The sequence below is a fragment of the Phocoena sinus genome, chromosome 3, assembly GCF_008692025.1.
Source record: "Phocoena sinus isolate mPhoSin1 chromosome 3, mPhoSin1.pri, whole genome shotgun sequence".
NCBI classification, from domain to species: domain Eukaryota; kingdom Metazoa; phylum Chordata; class Mammalia; order Artiodactyla; family Phocoenidae; genus Phocoena; species Phocoena sinus.
In genome coordinates this window covers 6,866,698-6,893,001 of record NC_045765.1, presented here as the reverse complement: position 1 = coordinate 6,893,001, position 26,304 = coordinate 6,866,698, and the positions used below count along the sequence as shown (strand labels likewise).

At 49.9% G+C, this 26,304-nt stretch overlaps 1 protein-coding gene across 2 annotated transcripts in view; it reads left to right on the top strand.

Annotated features, from left to right (window-relative positions):
• The first annotated feature begins 924 nt into the window (after positions 1 to 924).
• OLFM2 (olfactomedin 2) overlaps positions 925 to 26,304 on the top strand; it is a 62,579-nt gene continuing 37,199 nt past the window's right edge. Inside the window, exon 1 of one of the 2 annotated variants that reach the window (XM_032627162.1) lies at positions 925 to 1,153. In XM_032627162.1, coding sequence (XP_032483053.1) covers positions 1,067 to 1,153 — 87 coding nt within the window. In that variant the 5' untranslated portion in view covers positions 925 to 1,066. Of the gene's footprint in view, positions 1,154 to 15,382; positions 15,653 to 26,304 lie in introns of those variants that run through there. The other variant, XM_032627161.1, reaches the window with a different exon arrangement.

Here is a 26,304-nt window from a genome sequence, read left to right as displayed (position 1 = left end):
AACCAGGGTCGAGCCCAGGTCTTATTGGATAACAAGCTCTTTCTCCTTGCTTTGACAAAACCATAACTTATCTACAGGGCACACAGTAGGGTAAGAAAAATGCCAGGCTTCCCCACTCCCAATATTTTATGGCTGATTTCTCTATAACCTGACTTACTTGCTACCTCACCCAAAAAACCATAGAGGAACTTCGGTGAGGGAAGATGTCTGGGGAGACCGATGAGGGGGGACAGGCAGAGAAAGTCCGGAGGCTGGACGAGGACGCCCTTCGTATGCAAACAGCTTCGTGTGGAGGTGGCCTTAATATTTTGATTCTCTCAGGATCTGGTCTCTTGTCTTGGGCCATTGCAATGGGAAACAGAGACTGTCCCAGGTGTGATGGGGGAAGGAAGATGCCCACCAGCTGGCCATCCCCTTTGGCCTCGTCTAGAGATCTCCCGCCCCCTGTATCTGTCTCTCACTTTCTGTCTCCATCTCCGCCCCCGTCCCTGCAGTGATCCGTCCCTCGAAGCCCAATTTCACAGACTCTGCCTCAGTTTCTCTGTTGACTCCTGAGCTTTTTAAAGAGGAGGCCTCTCAATTTCTCTTCTTTGCTACCAGGCCTTCCTCCTACGCCCCCTGCCCCTTGATCCCTCTCCCAACCCCATTTATAACGTGGGAAATGTCCAGGGAGGGTGAAATTGACTACCACGTGAAGGAACCCCCTCACCGTCCCCATCTCCATGAGCCACCCCCAGATTGGCCTTGGGGTTCTGGGTCGCAATCCCAGCTACCCTCTCGGGTGCCGGCTTCCCCCCCCACCCCCCGCTTCGCCGACCCCAGACCCCGCTCCGTCGGCGCCCTAAGACGAGCTGGGGGCGGGGCGGGGCGGGGGGCGGAGCCCGCAACAAAGACTCGGAGCGAGCGAGGGGCGGGGGTGGGGCGGAATCCCAGCCGCCCGCGAGGCCGGGGAGGCGGCGGCATTGGGTCGCCCGGCCCGGCGGGCGGGGTAGCGCCTGGTGGCGGTCCCCGTGCCGAGGCGTCGCTAGGGCGGGCGGGGGACGGGACGCCGGGCCGGGGGCACGTCATGTGGCCGCTCACGGTCCCGCCGCCGCCGCCGCCGACGCTGCCGCTGCCGCTGCTGCTGCTGCTGTGTTCAGGCCTCGCCGGACAGGTAGGGGCCCGGCAGGCAGGTGCGGGCGCAGAGGGCTCCAGAAGGGGCGGGGGCTCAGGGGGCCCCGCAGAAACGGGACTGGGGGCTCCATGAGCCCCCCGCGGCTGCGAGGGAGGGGGCGTCGCAGCGAGGGAGGGGCTGGGACGTCCACCCTGGCTTTGGGAATGGGAAGGGGAGCTTCAGATCCAGCCTCAGAGCTGAGATGGTTTGGGAGACAACCTGATCCCAGCTTTGGGGTTCTCAACCTCTCGGTGACCCGGAGCCCACACCCGCCATCTCGCTCGAGCTAAGTGGGGTTGTGGGGGGACTTCAGGGGGCCTTGTGTGTCGCTTATCCTTCACTTCCCCCATCATGGTAGGAGGTGCCTGGCTTTTATAGCCCCCCACTCCTTGCCCGCACCCCCAGGTGGGCAAGGGGGCGGGACTCACGTGTGAGTGACTGACGGGGACGTGTGTGAAGTGCTGGAGGGTGCTGGGTAAATGTGTGTGCCTACGTCTCACAGCTGGGTGTGACTGAGAGTTTGCGTGTGTGGCTGTGCAGGTGTGCCCAACCGTGCATGACTTGGGGCATGATTGGGGGAGGGTGTTTGTACCTGAGGCAGAGTCTGTATGTGACAGTGGGAGGCTGTGACTTGGAGGGCCGATGTGGAAGGCTTGGGAGCCTGAGACCGGGAGTTGTGTATCTGTGTGTGACCGGCTGTGTGACAGCAAGTGAGGACTGTATTAATCCCAGCGGTATGTGGGCAGCTGTGGCTGTGTATAAAGGACGGTGTGTGTCAGTGTCCCCATGACCCTGGCCCATCTGCCCGGGTGTTGTACAAAATGTGGGTGACCAGGTGTGTGGCTATGTGGGAGCTTTGGGTAACCATGTGTCATTCTGTGCCTAAGTCACTCTAAAAGCAGGTGTGCGGGGCAAGGGCTGTGTGTGCGAACGTGTACATCCGTGTGTGTGTGTTGGTGCCTTGCACACTACATGCTTTCACAGGAGCACGTCTCCCTCTCCATGGTACCTCATCTCTTGGGCAAGAGATGGGGGCTTTTCAAAATGCGGGGGGGTGGTCCCAGCTTTCTAATGCTATTGGGAAACCTCCTTCCTCCTCCATCTTGGGGGTGGGAGCCCCCTAAGTTCTCCAAAATAATAAAATAATTATAATAACAGCTAACGTTTATTAAGTGCTTATTATATGCTGGGCACTGTTTCAAGCACACCGAATGAACTAAGACATCTAATCCTCTGAGAAGCTTACCTTCATTTTACAGATGGTGGAGGCTGAGGCACAGAAAAGTTAGGTCACTTGCTTAAGCTCAGACAGCTTGGGAGTGGCAGAGCTAGGGTTGAACCAAGGCAGTCCGGCTCCTTAGCCCACACATTTACCCTCTTGTTAAATAATCCACTCCATGGGTGTGAACAGTGCCTGTGTAAACACTCGGAGGGTTTCTAGGTAGAAGCTCAGAGGAAAAACAGTCCTGGCACCTTCTCTTTCCTGGCCAAGAGAAGAATCAGAACCTTGTACCCACCCTGAGGGGGGCTATTGGGAGGGATGGAGATCAGACTCTAGATAGAAAGATTTCCAGGCTACAAGGAGACCTCGTGAGGTCCCCTCCCTCACTCCTCTGTTTCCCTATCTCAGGACCCACATACTGGCTGGGATGGGAAGTGTGCTCAGAGCCAAGCATCAGGCCACACATACTGGGTGCTCAACTGATAGGTGAGCCCCAAAGAAGTAAAGAGAGTCAGCTGAGCGAGAGAGACGAGAGACCGAAAGAGGTATACAATTGAGAGAATGGTGCATAAAAATGCACCAGGAGTGAAGTTGAACTGGGTCTCCAAGGAGGATCCTTGGAGCCACCACCTGGGGATTTTCCTCCACCCCTGCTGGCCCCTAGGAAACTCTAGATTTCCTGTTCGTTCGCCAAGATTGCCTAAGGGTGTGGGAGAGTGCAGTGAGAGGTGATGTTCGGTGACCCCAGAGGAGGGTGGGAGATGCTTGGGGGCAGGGCTAACATGAAGATGCATGAGATCCATACCAGGCTCTTTAGGGGGTGGGACTAAACTGGGTTCAGTGGAGGTGGGGCTAAATGGCCGGTGGGGCGGAGCTAAGCTGGGGTAATCAGTTGGGGTGAGGCTGGTAGGGTCCTGCCACCAACTACAGTGCCTCCAGGCGGCCGTGGGCACTACAGTGTTGTGTGCCCCAGCTTGCCCACCCAGCCTGGTGCCCCAGGGAAGGAAGAGGTCTGGAGAATGGATGCTCTGTCCCATCTCCGTCCCCTCCATCACTTCCCAGAACCCCCTCCTCGGTCCTTAATGGGCCCTGGTCTCCACCAGGAGTTCTTTCTAGAAATCATTCATTTGTCCATTCAATCAACAGATATGACGAAGCATTGGAGATATAGCATGGGCCAAGTCATCAAATCCCTGCCCTCCTGGAGCTGACCTTGTTGCAGGAGAGACAGACAAGAATCGAATAAATATATAATACAATGTCAACAGCTAAATCAATATATAATACAATGCAAGTGGCATGAAGAATAATAAACAGGGCAAAGGGGATTAAAGTGTGATGGTGGTGCAGTGGGGGGCTCTTTTAGCAGGTGTGGTAGAGGCGGTGTCTCTAAGAAGGTGGTATTTGAGGCGACACTTGAAGGAAGTGAGAGAAGGATGCCTTCTGTATTCAGGAGAAGAGAATTCAAAGCAGAAATAGCAAGTGCAAAGGCCCTGAAAGTGGGAACAAGCATGGTATGTTTGGGGAGCACCAGAGAGGCTGGTGTGGCTGGATAGGTGTGAGTGAAAGGGGAGTTGCGGGGAGATGAGGCCAGGGAAGCCAGGAGGGACCAACCAAGTGGGAACTTGTGGGCCGTGGACAGCAGTTTGGATTTGACCCTGAGAACAGGGGAGTAGGACCTGTCAGAGGAGTTGTCCATCCCTCCAGGGTCTGGAGCTACCAGAGAGCTTGACAGGTCCAAGGCTTACCATCTTACCTGTGGGAAACATGCTCCCTTCCTGACCACTGGGAAGTCCTCCTTAAGACCTAGCTACAGGGCTTCCCTGGTGGCACAGTGGTTGAGAATCCACCTGCCAATGCATGGGACACAGGTTCGAGCCCTGGTCCAGGAAGATCCCACATGCCGCGGAGCAACTAAGCCTGTGCGCCACATCTACTGAGCCTGCGCTCTGCAGCCCGTGAGCCACAACTACTGAGCTTGCGCACCACAACTACGTGCCTAGCACCCGTGCTCCGCAACAAGAGAAGCCACCGCAATGAGAAGCCCGTGCACTGCAACGAAGCCCCGCTCGCCACAACTAGAGAAAGCCCACGCTTAGCAACGAAGACCCAATGCAACCAAAAATAAATAAATAAAATAAATACATTTACAAAAAAAAAAGAGATCTAGCTACATCTTTGGTACTATCTGGGTTTGGGGTCACCTCTTTCGTGGATGGGACAAGAGGAGTAGCTCAGTTTACAATGCATGCCTCAGGACCTTTGCACTTACCATTTCCTCTGCCTGGGACACTGATCCCCCAGGTAACCACTCAACTTCCTCCCTCTCTTTCTGCTTAAATGTCACCTCCTCTGAGAGGCCATCAAAAATAACCTCCCACTGCCACTTTCTGAGCTCTTACTCTGTGTTATTTTTCTTCATAGGCTTTGTCACTACATTTCCAGGATTTGTTTCTTCACCTATTGTCTGTCTTCCCTTAGAGGGGCAGCTCATCAGGGTCCAGTGGTCTTTGTTGTATCATCAATGCCTACAGCAGAGCCTGGCACATAGTAGGTTCTCAACAAATATCTGTTGAATGAATGGATGAATCCCCCTCCTCCTCCCACAGAATCTCTTTCTTTCTCAAACTTGTGTCAAGGGAGGGTCGGGGGAACAACTCTCCCCTTGGGCTATCCCATACCCATTTCAAGTCAACCACAGCTCCTGGATCAGAGGCATCAGGAAAACCCATCTTCTTCATCTGTGCCTAAAATTCCACCATTGCAGGGCACCACTATTTGGGGTTAAGATGCTGTTTCCCCCAGGGTGTCTTTAGAAAATGTAAATGTCCCAGGTAGATGGAAGTAAAAGGAAATCTTGAGGACTCCCAGATAATAAGTGAACTGGACATTTTCTTCCTAAGGAATGGTGGTGTTGATGCTGAGCCGAAGATGAAGGAGCTGGGGCGACACCTAGTGGTAGAATGAGGTTTGTTCAGAGACTGTGTACGTCCCTGTGACTGGGGAAGACGTGTGGGCAGATGCCCCTGGGTATGTGTGTCAGCCAGGGTCCTGATCAGGGTGTGAAGCAAACGGGGCACTTGCCTTGGGTGCAAGATTGAAAGGAGTGCCAAAAGACTCAGAGACCAAGATAAATACTATTTTAATGCAATATTTTAAGAAACTCAAAATTAATGCAAAAAATCCATGATGAACAAAATATCAAAATTTAAATAAAGGCAGGATCCACCTCTGCTTTTGCATGACTCACTTCGCTGTAACTCTGGCCCTATAGGAGTGTGTCTGTAGTGTCCATGGGGGTGTGTGTGTGTGTGTTTAGGGACAGTGTACTTGGCGTTGGCCAAACTGGACACAGGGACATGTGTGTGCCATAATCATGTTTGTGGGTGTGTGGGCACAGTGACTGTGTGTCCATACAGGTTGACCATGTGGGCGTGTGTGGATTTCTCATAATCCCAGCAGTTGGTGTTGGCAATGACTCTGTGTCCCCAGAATTCAGTGTCAGTGCCTGGGAGGCTGTAACTTGCTCTTTTCATTTATTCATGCATTCACGTATTCATTTAGAAAGCATCCATTGTGAGCCTTCTGTGTTTTGAGCCTTATACTGGACACCAAGGCTGGGTGGCTGCTTGAGCTCTCAAGGACTGGGATGGAAGATTTAACTTCTCTAAAGTTGAGCCTGGCTGTGCTGGGGAGAAGGGAGTTGTGACAAGGGCAGGAGATTTTGTTCCCATTTTTCAGGAACTCTTGTCCAAGAACATTGACATATCTTCACTCCCAGAGCGGAAGCCTGGTCTGTCTCACAACCTCGTCCATCCAGAGCTCAGCCACAAATCAAGGAGAAACCAGAGGAACAGAGAGGAGTCAGAATAGGTTCCATGAAGTCTGTGTGCAGAAACTGACTTGTGTTGCTTCTGGGAAACCCAGGAGGGTCTCAGTGCCTGTTAGCATCTAAGCCCTGCTTAACAGATGAGAAGACAGGGTGTCGCAGCGTGAGAAGAAAGAAACGAAGAGGCAAAGTCGGTTGAAGCGATTGAGTGAAATGGTAGATAGCTTCTTACCTTTTAGGTGCTGAGAGGATCCTGGTTGTTCCCAAGAAAAGTACACGGGGAGTACATGATGAGCCAGATTCTTTCTAGTCCTAATTTCTCTAGTAATTCCTATGTGAATGACACCGAGCGAGGTACTGGGGAAGGGGAGGGGTGCGACACAGCCCACTGTGGAATCGTTCTCAGGGCCAAGTAAGGGTGTGTGTGTGTGTGTGTGTGTGTGTGTGTGTGTGTGTGTGTGTTTAAATAAAAGCGTTTTTTAAATTGTGTCAAAATACACAGAATATAAAATTTACCGTCTTAAACATTTTTAAGTGTACAATTCAGTAGCATTAAGTACATTTGCATCGTGGTGCAAGCATCACCGCCAACCATCTCCAGAACTCTTTTCATCTTGCGAAACTGAAATTCTACCCACTAAACAACAACTCCCCATCCTCTACCCCCAGCCAGCCCCTGGCAATCTTCATTCTACTTTCTGTCTCTGTGAATTTGACTCCTCCAGGGACCTCACATGGGTGGAATCATGCAGTGTTTGTCTTTTTGGCTTATCTCACTGAGGATAATGTCCTCTAGGTTCATCCGTGTTGTAGCAGGTGTCAGAATTTCCTTCCTTTTTAAGGCTGAATACGGTTTCATTGTATGGTTGGAACACATTCTGTTTATCCATTTATCCTTCAATAGACCTATAGGCTGCTTCCGCCTTCGGCTATTGTGAATAATGCTGCTATGAACATGAGTGTGCTAATATCTCTTCAAGACCTTGCTTCTAACTCTTGGGTGTATACCCAGAGGCGGGTCTTCTGGACTGTATGATAATAATGTGTTTAACTTCCCGAGGAATATGCATACCATTTTCCACAGTGGCTGGACCGTTTTCCGCGCCCACCGAAAGTGCACAAGGGTTCCATTTTCTCCACATCCTCCCTAACACTTGTTAGTATTTGACTTTTTGATCCTAGCTCATCCTAAGGGGTGTAAGGTGGTTCTTCATCGTGGCTTTGATTTGCATTTTATTAAGAGTTAGCGATGCCGAGCATCTTTTCATGTGTTTATTGGCCATTTGTATATCTTCTTTGGAGAAATGTCTAGTCAGATCCTTTGTTCCTTCTCAAAACTGGGATGTTTGCTTTTTTGTTGTTTAAATAGAAGGTTTTAAAGCCAGGAATGAGACATGGTTGGATTTGTGTGAGGGACAGATCCTTTGACTGAAACTAGAGTAGGGACAGTAAAGGTGTGAAGACAATTATTTCAGGAGCTAACAAGACCTGAGGCAAGTTGGTGACAGCCAGAGGCATAGTAGGACTGATATTTGGGGGAGGACAGGGGGAATGTACCTCTCATTGTCTGGTGTCCAAGGTCCTCAGCCAGGACTACTGTCTCCTTTGGAATCTCCTCTTGGAATTCTGAAGCAGGCAGGAAAGCAGAGATGGCAAGAGAGAGAATTCCAGGGAGAATTCAACACCATTTCCAAACATTTGCTGTAACCAAGCAAAAAACGAAAAGCAGGCATAGGCTAGAAGATTAACACCATTTGTGTTCCAAGGGATGCAAAGCTGTGTATGTGCAGACGTAAATGCATGCCTTTCCTCTGTGTGAATGAAATACCGTGGAGACCAAGAAGGCAGAGTTGGTTGACAGAGACCACTTGGCTTCTTACAAAGGACAGTGAGTTTTGCTTGGTTTATGTTTTCTAGCTTTTCTACTGGAACTTCTAGCATTTTTACCTGCTGTACATCAAACAGAAATGACCCTTATGTTTTATACTTGATACCTTAATTCATATTTTTGAGTAAACTTCCTTCTTGACGTAAAGCATATCTACAAAGAAGTATGCAAATCATAAAGGTGCAGCTTGATAAATTGTCTTGAAGTGACATAATGTACTAGATCAAGAAACAGAACTTTGCAAGAATCCAGAAACCCCCTCATCCTCCTCCTAGTTGCCACCTGCCCCCTCAAGGGTAACAGCTAAGCTAATGTCTCTCATTATGCACTGGTTTGACCTGCTTTGTAACTTAATGAAGTCATTAAGCATGTAGTTTTTGGTGCCCAGCTTCTTTTGCTCCACATGTTTGTAAGATTCCTCCGTATTATTGTTTTGTGATTGATTCTTTGTTTTTGTTGCTTTATGGTGTTCCGTTGTGTGGATATATCGCTTGTGGTATATCCATTCTACTGTTTCTTGGCATTTGGGCTGGTGAAGTTTGTGGCTGAGACAAAATGCGCTGAAATAAACACTCTGACACGTATCTTTAGTGAATGCTTGTTCACACTTCTGTTTGGTATATATGTACAGTAGATTCTCTATTCGCGGTAATTATGTTCTAGAAAGAATTAGTGAATACTGAATTAGTGAATACTGAATCATTGTGGGGTTAGATTCTTGCAAGCTTCTGGTCATGACATTTTTGTCGACCAAACAATATGCAACCTCCTTTTATGAATGTTTCTGTTTAAAAACACCTTATTTCATATACATTGTTGATTCATTGGCAACAAACTCACTGCCAAAGGCACTATAACTCATGCTTGAGTGAAGCTTATTGACAAGTTGTATTTTCTCTGGAAGACACGTTACAGCTTTCTTGCGTGCGCCTAGAGCACTAGACAGAACCTAGCGCTGTGCATGGGGCCACTTAAAATAGCAAGATAACCAATAAAAAGCACGAGAATGTGAAAATTTTGGCACTAAGTAGACTGTGAAAAAGACACTCGATTACAGTTATGAGAGCTAAAACAAGAAAGCCAGAGCATGGCTGTGGTGGATCTCCATTGGGAACCTGTGTGTCAGTGACTCAATTTTTTGCTACCCTGTGAATGTCCATGAATCACCATAAAAGCCCCATGAGGATTGATTTGGGGGTTACAAATAAATTGTAGTGAGTAGGCGAGTTTGACAATATGGAACCCACAAATAGTGAGACTCAAGTGTATATACCGAGGGGTAGAATTGCTGAGTCATAGGGGAGGAATATATTGAACTTTAGGAGATAACTGCTGAACAGTCTTCGAAAGTTCCAAAGACTCTTCAAAGAGTTTACCAATTTACTCTCTCACTAGTAGTGTCTGGGCATTCGAGTTGCTCTACATCATCACCAACACTTGGTGTTGTCTTTCTGTTTCACTTTAGACATTCTGATGGGTGTTTAGTGGTATCACATTTTGTATTTAATTTACATTTCCTAATGACTAATAATATTTAAATACCTTTTCACATGCTTATTGACCACGTGAGTATCCCCTTTTGTGAAATGCCTGCTCAAGTCATTTGCCGATTTCTCTATTAGGTTGTCTGCCTTTTTCTTATTAATTTTTAAGAATATATGTTTTAAAAAAAAAAAAAAAAAAAAAAAAGAATATATGTTTTTATACATCCAAATTTTATATCTGTTTCTCTCTCTTTTACATAAATTAAAAATTAGGATATCAGTTATTTGTTGGACATAGGATTGCAAATATCTTCTCCTACTATGTAGCTTGTCTTTTCATTCTCTTAGTGATGTCTTTCTTAAATAGAATTTCTTAATTTGAATGTAGTTTAAATAATTGTTTTTCCTTCAGGGTTAGTGCTTGTTAGTGTCCTGTTTTAGAAATCTTTGCCTACCTCAGAGTAATGAAGATATTCTTCTATATTTACTTCTAAAAGATTTATTATCCCTCACATTTAGATGTAAAATCTACATGGAATTGATTTTTGTATGTGGCTTGAGGTAGGGATCAACATTTATTCTTTCCCCTTTGAATAGGGCCAAATGACCCAGGAACTGGGTCTGTCTGGGATAGATTCCTGGGGACTGGGAAAAGTTCCTTAGCATCTCTGTGCCACTATTTCCTCATTAAAAAAATTGGAATTTAATCCTATCTACTTCACAGTGGTATTCCGAGAGTTAAATGAGATATTACATGTACATTGTTGCAGATGGTGCCGAGCTCATGATAAGTACTCAATAAACCTTAGCAATTATTGTTATTGTTTCTGAGAGTTATGAACATTTTTCCTCCTGACAATTTTCAGGTCAGGGAAAAAAGATATAATTTATATACCATTAAATCCACCTGTTTAAGTGTGCTACTCAATGGCTTTTAGTAAATTTGCAGAGTTGTACAAACATCACCCCAATCCAGTTTTAGAACATTTCCATCACCCGCAAAAGATCCCTCATGCCGGGGGCTTCCCTGGTGGCGCAGTGGTTGAGAGTCCGCCTGCCGATGCAGGAGACACAGGTTCGTGCCCCGGTCCGGGAAGATCCCACGTACCGCGAAGCGGCTGGGCCCGTGAGCCATGGCCACTGAGCCTGCGCGTCCGGAGCCTGTGCTCCGCAACAGGAGAGGCCACAACAGTGAGAGGCCCGCGTACCGCAAAAAAAAAAAAAAAAAAAAAAAGATCCCTCATGCCATCCCCATCCCCAGTTCCAGGCAATCACTAATCTAATTTCTGTCTCTATAGATTTGCTTTCTCTGGACATTTTGTGTAAACTACTCATACAAAGTGTGGCCTTTTGTGTCTGACTTCTTTCGCTTAGTGAAATATTTTTGAGGTTCATCCATGCTGTAGCATGTATCAGTAGTTCGTTCCTTTTTATTGTTGAAAGACATTCCATTGTCTGCATGTACCACAGTTTGTTTATCCATTCACCAGCTGATGAGCATTTGAATTGTTTCATTCCTTAGGAACAATGCTGTTATGAATATTCACATGCAAGTCTTTCCATGGACAAAGGCTTTCATCTCTCTTGGGTGGATGGAATTGTTGGGTCTTATGGTAAATTTCTGTTTAACATTTTAAGAAACTGCTAAATTGTTTCTTAAAGTAGTTGCAGCATTTTATGCTCCCACTAGAAAGCGGTTTAAGTTTCTCCACTTCATCACCGATACGTGGTACTGCCTGTCTTTTTGGGGTTCTTTTTGCGGTACGCGGCTCTCTCACTGTTGTGGCCTCTCCCGTTGGGGAGCACAGGCTCCGCTCCGCGGCATGTGGGATCCTCCTGGACCAGGGCACGAACCCGCGTCCCCTGCATCGGCAGGCGGACTCTCAACCACTGCGCCACCAGGGAAGCCCTTGCCTTTTGACTGAGGTTGTTCTGGCGGGTGTCATGTGCTATTAGTTCTGTGAAACGCACAAGTGGAGATGTCCAAGAAGCAGATGGGCATAGGGGTTTGAGCTCTAGATGGAGATCTGGGCTGCAGAAATGCTTTTGGGAGCCTCAGCTGTAGATTCATTTAGTCAGTCAATAAACAATTTCTTGAGCACCTACTATGTGCCAGTCACTGTACTAAGCCCTAGGGATGAGGCTGTAAAAAACACAGACATGAAAAAAAAAAAAAAAAAACACAGACATGTAGGACTCCTTGCGGAACTGAAAGTCTAATGGAAGAGACAAACCATAAACAAATAAAAGTACAATATAATGTCACATGGTGATAAATGTTGTTCAAAAAAATAGAGCAGAGTAGGGGACGGGGGCAGAGGGGTTGCTGTTGTAGATGAGGTGGCCAGGGGATGTCTTTCAGGATACAATAGCCGGATCGCTCAGAGTCCAATCAGGGAAACAAACCAGTCTAGGTGTTTCAAAGAGAGGAAATTTAATATAGAGAATTGGTTAAGTGTGAGATGGAAGAGTTGAGAAGCCAAACTGATGGGATGATCAGGAATAAACCACAGCACAAAGCTACTGGAGGCACACGACAAAAGGGTAGTGTGATGAAGAAAAGTTTCTTGTGTGGGAGCTGGGATCATGGGATCATGGAGTAGGTATGGTCACTGTCAGAATACACACCCCCACCCTAAGCAGAAAGAAAGAGAAGAAATACCCTGGCCTCTCCCTTCCTCCCCACCCTCCAGTCTCCCTCCAGTGCCTCTCATTGGGTGAGACTAATAGGAAGCCAGTGTGCCAGGGAACCTGGGACGTGTAGTTTTCTGGGAAGGGTAGGGCATTGCTCTGACTTGCACACTGATAGTGCAGAAATATAAATGAAGTAAAGGAACAATCCACATGTGTATCTGTGGTAATAGTGCTCTGGGTAGAGCAGACAGCAAGTGCAAAGGTCCTGAGGTGGGGGTGTGCCAAATGGAACCAAAACCCTACATGTGAGTGTGATGGATGGTCCAGGCACAGTATACAGAATGACAGTGGCTAGGGACCTAGGACAAAGCCGTGGGAGACATTTAGGGAGAAGGCAGGAGACAGTGATAGTGTGGCCTTGAAGTCAAGGGACAAATGACTTTCAAGAAGGAGGGAATGATTCATGAAGACTTACCTGTGAGAGTGACTAAATGAGGTCTTGTGTGAGGCTGTGGGACCAGCAAATCGTAAGGTCACTGGTGCCGTTAGTGAGAGGAGTTTTGGAAGCATACAGGAGGTGGGAGGTAAGGAAGCAGAGACAGCAAGTGCAGATGTGAGCATAGACCACTCCTTGGAGGAGTTTGGCTGGGAGGAGGCAGGGCAGTTTCCTGCATCACCAATGGTGAGAGAGTGAGAGAGTATCATTGGGTTCCAGATTATCTAAACAGGAAGGGCTTGGAGCCCAGGGGTTTTGGGGTCTGAAATCAGACCCACCTAGGTCCAAATCCTGGGCTCCCATATATGTGCTGGGTCACCTTGAGCTGGTCCCCTCTCCTCTCTGAGCCTAGTTTCCTCTCTTGTAAATAGGGAAGTTGCTGTACTGTTCATGGGAGGTTGCATCCAGTACTCAGCAAGTGTGTTTGCAAAGTGTTCAGTACTCATAAATGCAAGCTGCAGTACAAGTAGGCAAGGAGAGATCTCATTTTTTAAAGCTCATTATCAGCTGCAAATAATTACAATGTCAGCTACTATTTATGAAACACCATGCTCCAGACACCTGGCAAAGTGCTTTACAAGCAGCATCTCTCCCCAGTCTGCCCCAGTTCACTCTGCTGCAACCACACTGGCCTCGTTCCTGTTCCTTGAACACTTATCCTCCTGCCCCAGGGCCTTTGCACATGCTTTTCTTGGTGCCTGGAACTCTTCCTTCAGATATCCAAATGGCTCCCTCCCTCACCTTCTTCAGGTCTCTGCTCAAATGTCACATTCCCCAACCACCTCGATTAAAGTTTTACTCCCCTACCTAGTCCATATGCCCCTTCCTCCCGATACCCTAGGTATTTTACTCCCCACCCCACCCCCATTTGTTGTCTGACTTATCCCATAGAATGTTCATCTCCACATAGGCAGGCATTTTTAAAAATAATTAATTAGTTAATTATTTTTTGGCTGCACTGGGTCTTTGTTGCGTGCAGGCTTTCTCTAGTTGCGGCGAGCAGGGGCTACTCTTTGTTGTGGTGCACCGACTTCTCATTGTGGTGGCCTCTCGTTGTGGAGCACGGGCTCTAGGTGCGTGGGCTTCAGTAGTTCTGGTGCAGGGGCTCAGCAATTGTGGCTCGCTGGCTCCAGAGCACGGGCTCAGTAGCTGCCACACTGGGGCTTAGTTGCTCCACGGCATGTGGGATCATCGCGGACCAGAGCTCCAACCTGTGTCCCCTGCATTGGCAGGCAGATTCCCAACCACTGTGCCACCAGGGAAGTCCCAGGCAGGCATTTTTAAAATCTGTTGTTTACAGTGCTTGGGACATAGTAGATGTTCAATAAAGCTTTCACTTGATTCTCAGGACACAGGAGCCATTTACACGTATTAGGTCCATGGGTCCTTAAACCACCCACTTTGCAGATGAGAAAACTGAGGCAGAGAGAGGTCATTGCTGGAAGTCCCATAGGGGCAGAACCTGCCTCTCCCTGCTGTTAAGCTAAAAAAAAAAGGATACTTCAAGACCCCCACCATCCCTACCCCCATGTTCAGCGCTTCTCCCGAGGCGAGCCCTCAGTGAGCTGCCACGGCCCAGGGAAAGGCCTGAGTCATCGCCGCCTCGGCGGCGGCCGCGAACTGAGGGCGACTGCAGCGGCCGCGGCGGCAGCGCGAGGTGATGCGGGAACGCCACGAGGGGGCGTGAGTGCAGGGAAAACAGAGGAAATTAAACCAGCCGGGCTCTCCTCCTGGCGGCCTCGCCGCCCCGCCGCCGGCTGGTGCGTGGGTGCAAAGCTGGGGGCACTGCACTCCCCCTTCCTTCGAAAGGGCGGGCCCCGGAGCTGCTCCCTGGGGTCTGGAGGAAGGTCCGAAGTATCAGTTCCCCGCCCCCACCCCTAGTCCAAGTTGTGAGTGGAGATCCAGCTGGGACTTGCCGGCAAAAGGCTAGCTCCCGTGTCGGCCGTCCGGGGTTGTAATGCCGCCCCCTGGAGTCATGGGGGTCCTCCTGCTGCAGAAGTGACCCCACTCCCCATATCCCAGTAATCGCCTGTTGCTTTCGGACCTGCCACTCTGCGCTTCCCTCGTTCGGAAACAACCAAGCGGTCCCCAAAGTGGTCCTGGTACCAGGGAAGCCCCTTCCCCGAGGAAAAAGGAAACACTTGGCCACCCGATTCAAGAGAGCGCACTGGAGCCCACCGCCCCATACCTGCTCTCTTAGTGAGCCGGGGTCGGTGTCCTAACAGTAGGTGGGTGGGGACTTGCCGACTTCGGCCCCCTGCCAGCTTTGGGTGCACGGGGTGGGGCGGCTGCCCATTTAAACGCAGGCCGAGCGCCCGGGGCTCTGAAAGGGGCTGTGAGCGGAGGGTGGCCCGGGAATACCTCGCTTCGGGGGGCAGGGGCGGGAACACCGCTGGGGGCGGGGCTGGGAATGCCGCGGCGGTGGGTGGGGGGCAGGTGGGGAATACCGCCGGAGGGGGCCCCTTGCGGGGTGGGGCGATCCCGGACAGAGGGATTGAAAGGCCGGGGGAGAGGGGTGGGGACAGCCGGGGCGCCGCCCGCCCCCCGCCGGGCTCCGGGCCGGAGCCGTGACGTCACAGCGGCTGGAAGTGCCCGGCGCGGAGGCTGTGGGAGGCGCGGGAGGGGGTGGGGGGGGCCGAGGCGGCGCTTTATAAACGGAGCCCGCCGGGCGCGCCGAGCCGCAGCCCGCGTCCCCGACCCGCCCCGGCCGGCCCCGGCCCCCCAGCTCGCGCTCGCGCCCCCTGGGCGGCTGGGTGGCAAGGGACCGAGCACCAGGCGGCGGGCGGCCGCGGGGCATGAGGCGCGGGCGCGATGTCGGTGCCGCTGCTCAAGATCGGGGCCGTGCTGAGCACCATGGCCATGGTCACCAACTGGATGTCGCAGACGCTGCCCTCGCTTGTGGGGCTCAACGGCACCGCGTCCCGCGCGGGCGCCTCCGAGAAAATCGTGAGTGGCCGCCGCGCAGGGGGCGCTCCCGGGGGGCGTGGTGCTCGCGCCGCCGCAGCAGCAGCCCCCGGGGGCCCCCGCCCCCCAGCTTCCCGGCGCGCCCGGCCGGGGAGCGCCCTCCTGGGGCTGGGGGCTGGACGCGGAGGCGGAGGAGCCCTAGGACCCGCAGCCACCTCCGCGCCTTTTATTATTGTTATTATTATTATTTCTTATTATTAGTGTGCAGTGTCCGAGCGGCAACAATGTACTAGGCTCGCTCAGGCCCCGGGGCGCAGGCGGAAGGGCTGCGGAATTCAGCCTGGTCCCGGCTGAGTGGGGCGGAGCTGGAGGGTAGATTCGGGCGGCCGGTTGGAACCCTGCCTCCGAATAGGGAAGTCTCCGGGTCTCCGAGGGTCTCCACCTTCAGCATCTCTCCCTGTTTGTGTCTCGGTGTCTCTGAGTAGCCCCTTGTCTGTCTGTCTCTCTCTCCCTCTCTCCTCTCTCTGTCTCTGTCTCTCCCCGTCTCTGTCTCTATGTCTCTCTCTTTCTGTCTCTCTCTGTCTCACTCTATTCTTTTTCCTCTGGTTTGCGTCTCTATTTTCCTCTCTGTCTGTCTCTGTCGCGCTGTCTCCGACTTTGTATCTTTTTTTTTTCTGTCTCTCCTTTTCTCTCCCCTGCACAACACCCCACCCCCTGAATCTCCCTCCTCATTACCTGCCTCACCACGTGCTGAATATTTATTCCCATAACTGACCCTCGGTAGGAGGCCCGGTCTCATACTGGGGTGGGAGCCGGGGCTGGGGCTCATGCTGCCCCCAGAAACTGCAGGATTGCCCCTTCCCCCGTCCCATCCTATCCTCTTCTATCACCTTCATCCTCCAGCTTCCCAAGCCACAGAGTTTGGCTGGGGGGTGAAGGGGGGCAGGATGTGTGTGTTGGGGGGCACTCCCTCGGGGTTAATAATGGTGGTCCTGGGGAGAGGGCCTCCACTGCAAACTTCCCTCAGCCTCCTCCAGATACGCCCCTTCCCTCCCATTCCTTACCCTCTTCAATCTGGTTTCGGGACTCCTCCCAATACCTGGAACTGGGATTCATGGGGGCTCCCTCTCTTGCTTGATGTTCCGCCAACTTCATCAGCCCCCCTGTTTAGCCTCCAACTGCCACCACACTGAAAGCTAAGAGGTCTTTGCTCCCAAGCGTTGTGGGCAAGTGGAGAGGGGGGTGCCCTGTGCTCAGGCTTTGTCCAGCTCCTGGAGGGAATTGTCCCTGGGCTTGGCCCAGGTGAGGGCTTGCAGTTTAAATCCTCAGAATTGAAGCCAATGTGTGAAACAGTGTTTATCTGTGTGTCTGTCACATCAAGCGATATTTGAATATGTCCTGGTGTATCTGTCTATGCATGGTGTGTGTACGGGTGTGTGTGTGAGTGGAGGGTGTGAGAAAGTGTATGTGCTTTGCTAGCATGAGGGCACAAGTGTGTCTGCCTGTATATGAGGGTGCATCCCAGAACGAGTGTGGGTGTGTCCCTGAGTACTCGCTATATCTGGGTGTGGATGTATCTGCAGTTGTATGTCCCTGACTATGGGTTTGCATGTATGTAATTGCATGTGTGCATATAAGTTTATATACACGAGTCTGAGACAGACTTCTTGCTATTGCCTTCTGAGGAGGGGAGAGAGATGGTGTCTCATTGAAATCAGAAGCCAGATTCCCCTCCCCTACCATCTAAAAAGTTTGAGTCAGTGTAAATGTGTTCATGTATTATGTACAGCATGTGTGTAAATGAGAACATGTATGTCTGGGGAACGTGTACATAGTGTATAAGAGCATGTCTCTGAGTTATGATTTTGTGTGGGTATATGTGTCTTTGCAAATATGTACAAGTACATGTTTTGTGCATATAAATGTGGACATGTATGTCTTTAGAAGTGTGTGCGTATATGTTCAAGTGTGTATCTGTGAATGGTCTATGAATGGTGTGTGTGCCTAGTTTGTATGCATGTGGGTGGATTCCTGTGTGTTTCATGATTTTTCTGTAAGTGTGAGTGTGTGTGTGTACCCAAACTGACCTGGTCTTCACTCTAGCCCATCTGTAGCTAACAGGACCTTGATTCAATGCTTCCATGAAATCACCTGCTGAAAGCTAATAGTTCTCCCATTCCTGAACCCCACCCCATCCCTCAGTCTCACTAAGCCTTGCCAGAAGAGCTCTATGGAGTGAGATGCCAAGTAACTCAGGGTAGCACCTGGGAGGGGACTGTGACATGAGGGTGCTCAGGAAAGTGCCTTGGGAGTCTGATAGACATAGGTTGAAATCCAGACTTTCCCTTAACTTGCTCCACGACTTGCACTCTGGCCCAGTGACATCACCGTTCTGAGGTGTGGTTTCCCATCAATGAAATGAGAATGATAATTCCTACCTCACAGAACTGTTGTGGGTAAGAGGTCTACCATCCAGCCCTTCATCCATCCATCCTTCCATCTATCTCTCCATCCATCCATCTTTACACTCATCCTTTCATCCACCCATCCATCCGTCCACTCACCTATCCATCCATTTACCCATCCATCCATCTCTCCATCCTTCCATCCATCTCTCCATCCAGCTCTCCACCCATCTATCTTTCCATCCACCCATTATCCATCATCTGTCTCTCCATTGATTCTTCCACACATCCATCCTTCCATCCATCCATCCACCCATTTTGTTTATTCAACAGAATAATTGAGTACCTCCTCTATGTCAAGTGTGTATATGCTTGAAAATCCCAGCTCAGTGCCTGACATAGTAAATGCTCAGTTAGTGACAGGACTCTGAGTCAGATGAATCTGGGTTTGAATTCTGGTCCTGCAAGTTACCAGTGGTATGACCTTGGGGAAATTATTTAATCTCTCTAAACTCCAATAACCTCATTAGTCAAGGGGAGTTCAGAGTCCCCATTAAGCCATAGGATCCATGAGAACATCTGTGTTTTACTCACTATTGAACCCTAAGCCCTGATGCAGAGTAGGCCTACAATAAATATTTGTCAAGTGGCTGAATCAACAATCACATCTTCATAAGGATTCCATCTTCAAATGGAAAGATAGCTGGGTGCATAGTAGGTGTTCAGTAAGGAGAGTTTGCTCTGTTTGACATTGTAGCCAAGCACATAATAGGCGTGGAATAAATATTTGTCAAGTGTCTAAATCAAGAATGCACCTTCCTAAGGATCGGGGAGAACAAATGGAAGTGAGGAGGCACAGGGTCGATGCTCAGTAAGGAGGAGTTGTGCGAAGCTACAGAGCACCGACGTGGGTAAGCTGAGGGGTTCTGGAACCCAGGTAGTGAGAATTCCCAGTCATGAGGCAGATAGCTGGATGCTGGTCTGGACTTTAAAAACGATCTCTGTGAGGTAAGGGTGAGCCCAGACCCTCAGGCCATTCTTGTCTCTGGTTTCCCCTCCCCGATCTGATCCAGAGAAACAGTTTAGCATTCTGAGAGATTCTGAGAGATGGTGTTACAGATCCTCCCCGAAAGGGGGGCAGGGAGGGAGAAGCTGCCACTGCTACTACCTTTGGCCAACTCCCAGCCGTAAACCATCCCTGTGGGATGGAGCCTTCAGTGGAATGGCTTCTCACCTGGGGGGTCATAAATTCAGAACCAGACTAAGAATTGTCAGCCCCGTGGCCAGCAGCTGCCGTCATTACGGGGCCTGAAGTGAGTTACCTGCATCCTGTATGTTATGCCCTTGTCCATCCCCTCCTCCTTGAGGGATGGATGGAAGGAAGGGGAGATGGAGGAGGGATATTCTGTTTGGGGAGGACCCTTTTCCTCATGGGAGGAACAGGGAGGGTCTGAGCAGCTATCATCAAGAGGCTGTTTGAGGACTTCCCAGTAAAAACCAAAGTTCAGAATCTATGTGTTTTCTTGACAGTTTTCTGTGCAGGGGGGAAGGACCCCAATACTCAGGAGCAGTCAAGAGAGGCAAGGTAACGCTGCCATAACAAGTGGCCTCCTATCTCAGTGGTTTCATACTGCACAGGTTTATTTTGTGCTTGAAATATGTATCCATGTTGGCTGGAGAGCTCTGTCCATGGTCGTCATGGACCTGGAATGGTGGAGGCTCTATGGTGACATGATCACTGAAGCGGGGAAAGGAAGGTACAGCGTAGCCCCCACTGGCTCCTAAAGCTGTTCCCTAGAAGTGACACGTCACTTCTGCTCACATTTCATTGGCCAACACAAGTCACATGGCATGCTTAACCTCAAAGAGGGTGAGAAGTGTGGTCCTACTATGACCCGGACAGAGAAGAGTGGCCCAATATTTATGAGCAACCCTAAATACACTACTGATCCCCTCTTCCTCTTATTCTACAACAAGAATTCTCTTGGAGGGTATCTCCATTCATTCATTCACTCACTCATTTATTCAACAAATATTTATTGAGCACCTACTATGTGCCAGGTGCTATTCTAAGTGCCAGGGATATGACAGTGAACAAAACAGACAGAAATCCTTGTCTCTGTGGAGCTGACATTCTAGGGCAGGGTGGGGGAGAAATAAATAAGTATACAGATAAATTTATAATACATGGTGATACATGTACTATGAAGAAGCATAGAGCAATATAAGGGGAGCGGAGAGTGCTGGGGGGGACTATTTTAGATTGAGTAGGTGACATTTGAGCAGAGATCTGAAGGAAGTAAGCAGAGGGAACAGCAAGTGCAAAGGCCCTGAGGTGGGAATATGCCTGAAATTTTGGAGAGTCAGTGAGGAAGCCAGTGTGGCTGAAGCAGAGTGAGTGACATGGGAAAGTGAGAAGAGATGAGGGCAGGGAGGTGGTGGGAGCCACATCATGTTCGGAGGAGAGGGACTTGCAGGGATTTTAGATTTAACTTGCAACTTCACACGCATTCCCTCTCCTCATTTCACGCTTTCCTTCTCAACATGCACTTTTAACCTTCTAACATTCACCGTGTAGTTGACATTTATTTTGTTGTCTGATTCTCCCCACTGTAATGTCAGCTCCATGAGGGCAGAGATTGTTTTAAAAATCCATTTATGTTGACAGTTATAGTTCTAGTGCCTGGCACTGGGTCTAGCACATAGTTGGTGTTCAATAAATACTTGTTGAGTGAATAAATGGGATGCCAGGGAGGGTGCTAAGCAAAGGAGGGATGAGACTTAACTCAGGTGTTCACAGTTTTTCTCTGGCCCCTGTGGGGAGGACAGACTGTAGGAGGTGAGGGTGGGAGCTGGGAGACTGGGGAGGTGGCCACAGCACTGATCTAGGTGAGTGATGATGGGGGCTGGACCAGGGTAGGGACCAAGGAGGTAGAGAAAAGTAGGCGTATTGTGGATTTGACCCACACCTGCCTATTCACCTGTTCCTAACTGTGGACTTATGGCTTTTGCTCAAACATCTCAATATGTCAGGAAATATTTATTCAGCGCCTGCTTTGTACTGGGAAGGGTCCTAGACTATGGAATATAGAGATGAATAATGCCCCAACTTCAATCAGATCGCTGTCTCATCAACAATACTTGTGACACGACACGGTATGTGTAGAGACAGAGATATTTCTGGAGTGCTGTTGGGGCACAGAAGAGGGGCACTGAAATCAGCCAGGCTGCAATGGAAGTTTCTTGGAGGTGGTGATGTCCAACTGAGTCTTAAAAGTGGAGAAGGAACTGGCCAGGTGAAAACAGAGCAACGGCATTCCAGACAGAAAGAATAGCACGGACAAAGGCTCAGAAGTGAGGAACGTCCTGTTGAGGACGGACACTGCAAGCTGTTCGGAGTTGCTGAAGACAATGTGCCAGGTTGGGAAGAGTGTGGAAGTGGCCTGAGTGGCCAGAGGGGTCCATGTCACAAAGGGATTTGGACTGAGGTGTCTGTACTTCATTCTGAGTGTCAAAGGATGGGAACTTGAAGGGGTTTGGAGCAGGAAAGGAATATGAGGCTGTCAGTTGCATTTTTCAAAAGACCTGATTGTTAGAAAATCCTTCTAGATTGTGAGTATGAAATTTATCTCATTTTAACATTTTCCTGTCTCACTTGCACCAAATCTAAACTCCTTACCCTGGCCCAACTTGGTAAGCCTCAGTTTCTTTATCCATAAAATGGGGATAATAGTAGATTGTACCATATAGCATTGTGTTCAGCCATGTGCCTGGCACGTGGAAGATGCCTATAAGGTTCGCTATTATTATTATCACTAGACCCCTGCCTGAGTCTCAGATCTTGGATCACTCTTCCATCCCTTGCTGCTTTTCCTGCCTCTGGAACTTTCCACCTGTTCCCATCCTCTGGGAACATCCTTCCTCCAGTCCTCCCTCTAGCCAGCTCCTTCTCACCCCTCCTGTTCCAGCTCAAATGTCACCTGCTCAGAGACAGCTCCCCTGACCACCCCAGCTACAGTGTCCCCATTTTATTATTTGAACCTGTTCTATTATCTTCTCAGTACTCATAATGATCTGAAATCATCTTGGTAATTGTTTGTTTACCACCAACAGAACGGAAGTGCCACCTGAATGAAAACTTTGTCCGTCTTGTTATTACTGGGATTTTCTCATTTGGGGCCATAGGTATTTCCTGAACGGTCTCAGTTCTGCCCCATGAGACCACTGCCCCTTTGTCCTCCCGGTGAAACTTCTGAGCCTTGATGAGTATTTCTGTGACCACTTAGTCTTCTCCCATTGCTCAGAAGTGTCTGCTTCTTATAGTTTTTTTTTTTAATCGTGTCTTTGTTTCTCAACCCTTCTCTGTTTGAATGGATGTCCAACAAATGTGCACATTGTCACTTTCTCCATCTCTGTCTCTCAGTCTATGTCTGTCTGTCAGACATAGATCTTGCCACCAGAGAGCAGAGTCATCCCTGACTAGCAATCACTGAGCTCTTCTGTGTGCCAAGTCCTGTGTTGGGGGCTGGGGATACAGCAGTCAACAAGAGAAACTTGATCTCTTTCCTCACAAAGCTTCATAGGGAGACACAGTGAACTTGGAATTGTGCAAATGGCTATATAATTAAAGATTGGTAGGGGCCGTGAGGGCAGAAAGTTGGGAAGGGTTAATCAAGGAAAGCTTCCCTGAGGAGGTGATGTTTGCCCTGAGACATGAAGGATGAGTAAGAGTTGGGCAAAGACAGAGCTGGTAACGTGGAGGGAGAGAGGCCAAGAGAACAGGGTGTGTGAAGGTGTTGGGATGGGATGGCAGGTGGTGTGTGAGGATCTGGCGAGATAGGCAGATACCTGACTACCACTCTAGACCCCAAGCTTGATGCAACACATAGAAATGGCTTGAGATGCTGCCTTTGCCCATACGGTCGGCACCAACAACAGCACCATGGACAGCTACCAAGGGAGGGTGGTCTGGGCTTTGGGGCTGCTTGAGTGTAGTTAAAACTGGCTTCCTCCTCTTCCAAAGGGAAGCTCTGGTTTCTGCGTCTTGGTGTCTTCATGCCCCCAGCATCCTTCTCACCTCCTGCCCTGGGCGGCTGACGCCTCTTTGTGAAACTCCAAGAGAGGAGCAACCGCAAAGCTGGGCGAGGAAAAAGCAGGCTTCTGGGGGAGGCTCAGGCGTTTTGAGAGAGTCTAATGTGGCGTTGGGTGTGTTTGTGTGTGGGAGTGAAGAAGCTGCCACTGGGAGATCTGAGGGACCAAGCTGGTTCTCAGTCCTTGTCTCTCTCTGTCTCAGCTTTGATGCTTCTCTATTTTTAAACTTTGTATTTTGAGTCTGTCTCTGTGTGTGTCTCTCTCTCTCACATATCTCTGTCTCATTAGTTGTCTTTATTCCTCTCTGTCTTCACTCTGTATCTACAACATATGATAGACGTTCAATAAATGTTTTTTGAGTGAATTTTGATTGTTATCTCTCTCTGCCTGTGTCTCATGTCTGCGTCTCTTTGTCTCTATCCTGCTCTCTGTTTTCTCTCCATCTCTGTCTTGTCTCTATCTCTGTCTCTAAGTCTGTTTCATCCTTTCTGTGTGTCTCTATCTCTATGTGTCTCTATGTGCCATCTCTGCCTCTTTGTGTCTCTGTCACTATATCTCTTCCATCTCTGTCTCTCAGTCTATGTCTGTCTGTCAGGATTCTGTTTCTCTCTCTCTCGAATTCTGTTTCCATATCGCCATAGTTACTGTATCACGGTCCAGGACCCTGACAGGGAGTTGGGGAGAGACTCAAATTCTCAGACCTAAGAGGGCTCCTGAGACAGGACAGGGCCAGAATGTATGTTGGGTGTTGGGCAGGATTCAGTGAGTGGAACAGGATGAGCCAGACCAGCATCAGCCCTTGAAGGCCCTGGGGGTGGGGGGACAAGGGAGGAGATGTTTGTACCCCTGGAGGTGCTGGGAATGGGGGCCGAGCTTTGATTTCAGCCCCGGGGTAAAGGGTGGGTGGGTGCCCAAGCTCTAAGTGACCCTGTGTCCTCCCCCACCATTGCCACTCCCCTCTGCTGCCCGGGAGGGCATCCCTCTAGGACCCAGCCACCAGGCCCCAGCGCTGGCTCCAAGATGGAACAGCTGTCTGGGCTGCAGCTGCAGAAGCTCATTTTGAACAAGGGAGATGATTGCAGGAGTGAGTGGGGGAGGGTGAGAGACGGGGAGGGTTGCAAGGGCCAAAGAGGAATCAGGCCTGATGGTTGCTGCTGCTGCAGCGGGTATGTTGCCCAGGAGATGGGGAGACTGGGTGAGGCAGAAAAAGGCAGAGGGAGGTCTGTCGGCCCACGCGCGGTCCATCTGTCTGCACTTCTGGTCCTCCCTCGTGTGAAGTTTTTCTGCCTGTCTCTGGCTGTCTCTCCCTCTGCCTGTATTTCAGAGCTTGCATCTCTGACTCTGCCCGTGTCACTCAGACTCTGTGGTTCTTGTTGTGACACCTTCTGCCCTGTATTTCAGTTTCCCCATCTCCCTGTCTCTCTGGCTGCCACTCCGCCTGGATCTCTGTGTATCTCTGAGCCTCCTCGCCTGCCCCTCGGTGTTGTCTTCATTATCAGAAGCACGGCTAAGTCTCCAGCAGCCCTTCGGACTGCTCTTTCTTTTGTTGTCATTTCTGCGCTACTCAGGGGTTGGAGACAAATAGAGATGGCAGGTTCCCAGGAAATGATGGAATCGTGTCCTTCCATAAAGGGATATTTACAAAGGTATCTCAATTAAGAGTAATTAATTAAGCGAGTCACTTCCCCTGCCCTCTCCCCAACCCTGAGGTCCCGCAGCCTCCTGGGAGAAAACCAGCCAATGACTGGATGGCAGTCTGGTGCTCAGGTAGTGTCTCAATGTTTAATTTATAACAGCCTTCTCCTTGCTGCCCTATCAATCCATCCGGAAGGGCAAGGTGGCCTCAGGCGCGTAGACTCAGGCAGAGGCTGGAGACCTGCTGGTCCCCCAGAGCATGCAAAGGTATGTGTGCATATGTTGGAGCCTGCCCTGCATGTCAGGGCGTGTTGGGGTATGTCTTCATGGCAAACATGTCCCTTCGTGTAAGGAGAGTCCGATGGCCACCAGGCATATCTGAGCACACAGGACATGTTGGAGCAGGTCAGAGCGTGTCTCTCATGTGGGGAGTGCCTGAGCATGAGGACCCCAACAGAGGATGTGGCACATGGCAGGGCACAGGGCACAGGACGGCTCCTATGCCATGCAGTGAAGGTCTACACTTGCAGGTTAAGCATTTTTCCTCAAGTGCAAGGCAAACTATGTCTTGCAGGACCCCCCTGGCAGGGATAACAGAGCCATAACAATATCTACAACTTCCAGGAGGAACTGGTCACTCCCACCCACTGCCACCCCTGCAGCTATTGCACTCTGAGTTTCCACATCCCCTTCAGCACTGGTGGGTCAGGAGAGTTGAGTTCCAGCTCTTTTTTTTTTTTTTGCTGCACCGCGTGTGATGTGGGATCTTAGTTCCCTGACCAGGGATCGAACCCGTGTCCCCTGCAGTGGAAGTGTGGAGTCCTAACCATTGGACAGCCAGGGAGTCCCCGAGTTCTAACTCTCGATGCACTATTTGCTCCTCTGTCCTCTGTAGTTTCCCTCCCCCAGTGCATGGCATCAGGGTCCCCATTTCCCCCATTGCTACAGTCCTACCAGGTCCCTTGGGATTACTTCTTACCTCTGCCTGCACCTTCCCACCCCACGCAGTCTGTTGATGCAACCCTCAGTGTAGCTCCCATCAGAGCGATGCAGCCTAAGATATAATGACAAATCTGGAGATACAGCCCTTAGTGTGATGCCAGGGTAGTGTCGGGGCCATAAACTATCTTGAAATCTGACTTCAGTTCTGCAGACAGGCACTGGCTGGGACATTTGGTGCAGTGAGAAGGAAGAGAAATTTGCTCATTCTGGTGAATACGTTCTCTTGCTGTTCCAGGAAACAAGGATTCCCCAGACCTGTTGGCCGAAGCTGCCTCCATTAGCCCTTGTAAGTGCCATGTGACCTCAGCAGAACACCAGGCTTATTAGTAAAGCATAAATTCTTCAGGAATATTTCAGGACTGACTGCAATGCTAATGAGTTAGTCGGGGAGACCTAAGAGCGCAACTGACAGAATGTATACAGATGTCAGTTCCTACTGAGAAGAGTGTAGGAATGTTCAAGGCTACAGGATGGACACGAATGGACCTGGAGGATTATACATGGAAGGGTGTGGGGGTTCTTGAAGGGACACAGATGTGTAACATGTTTGTGGCTTCTGGA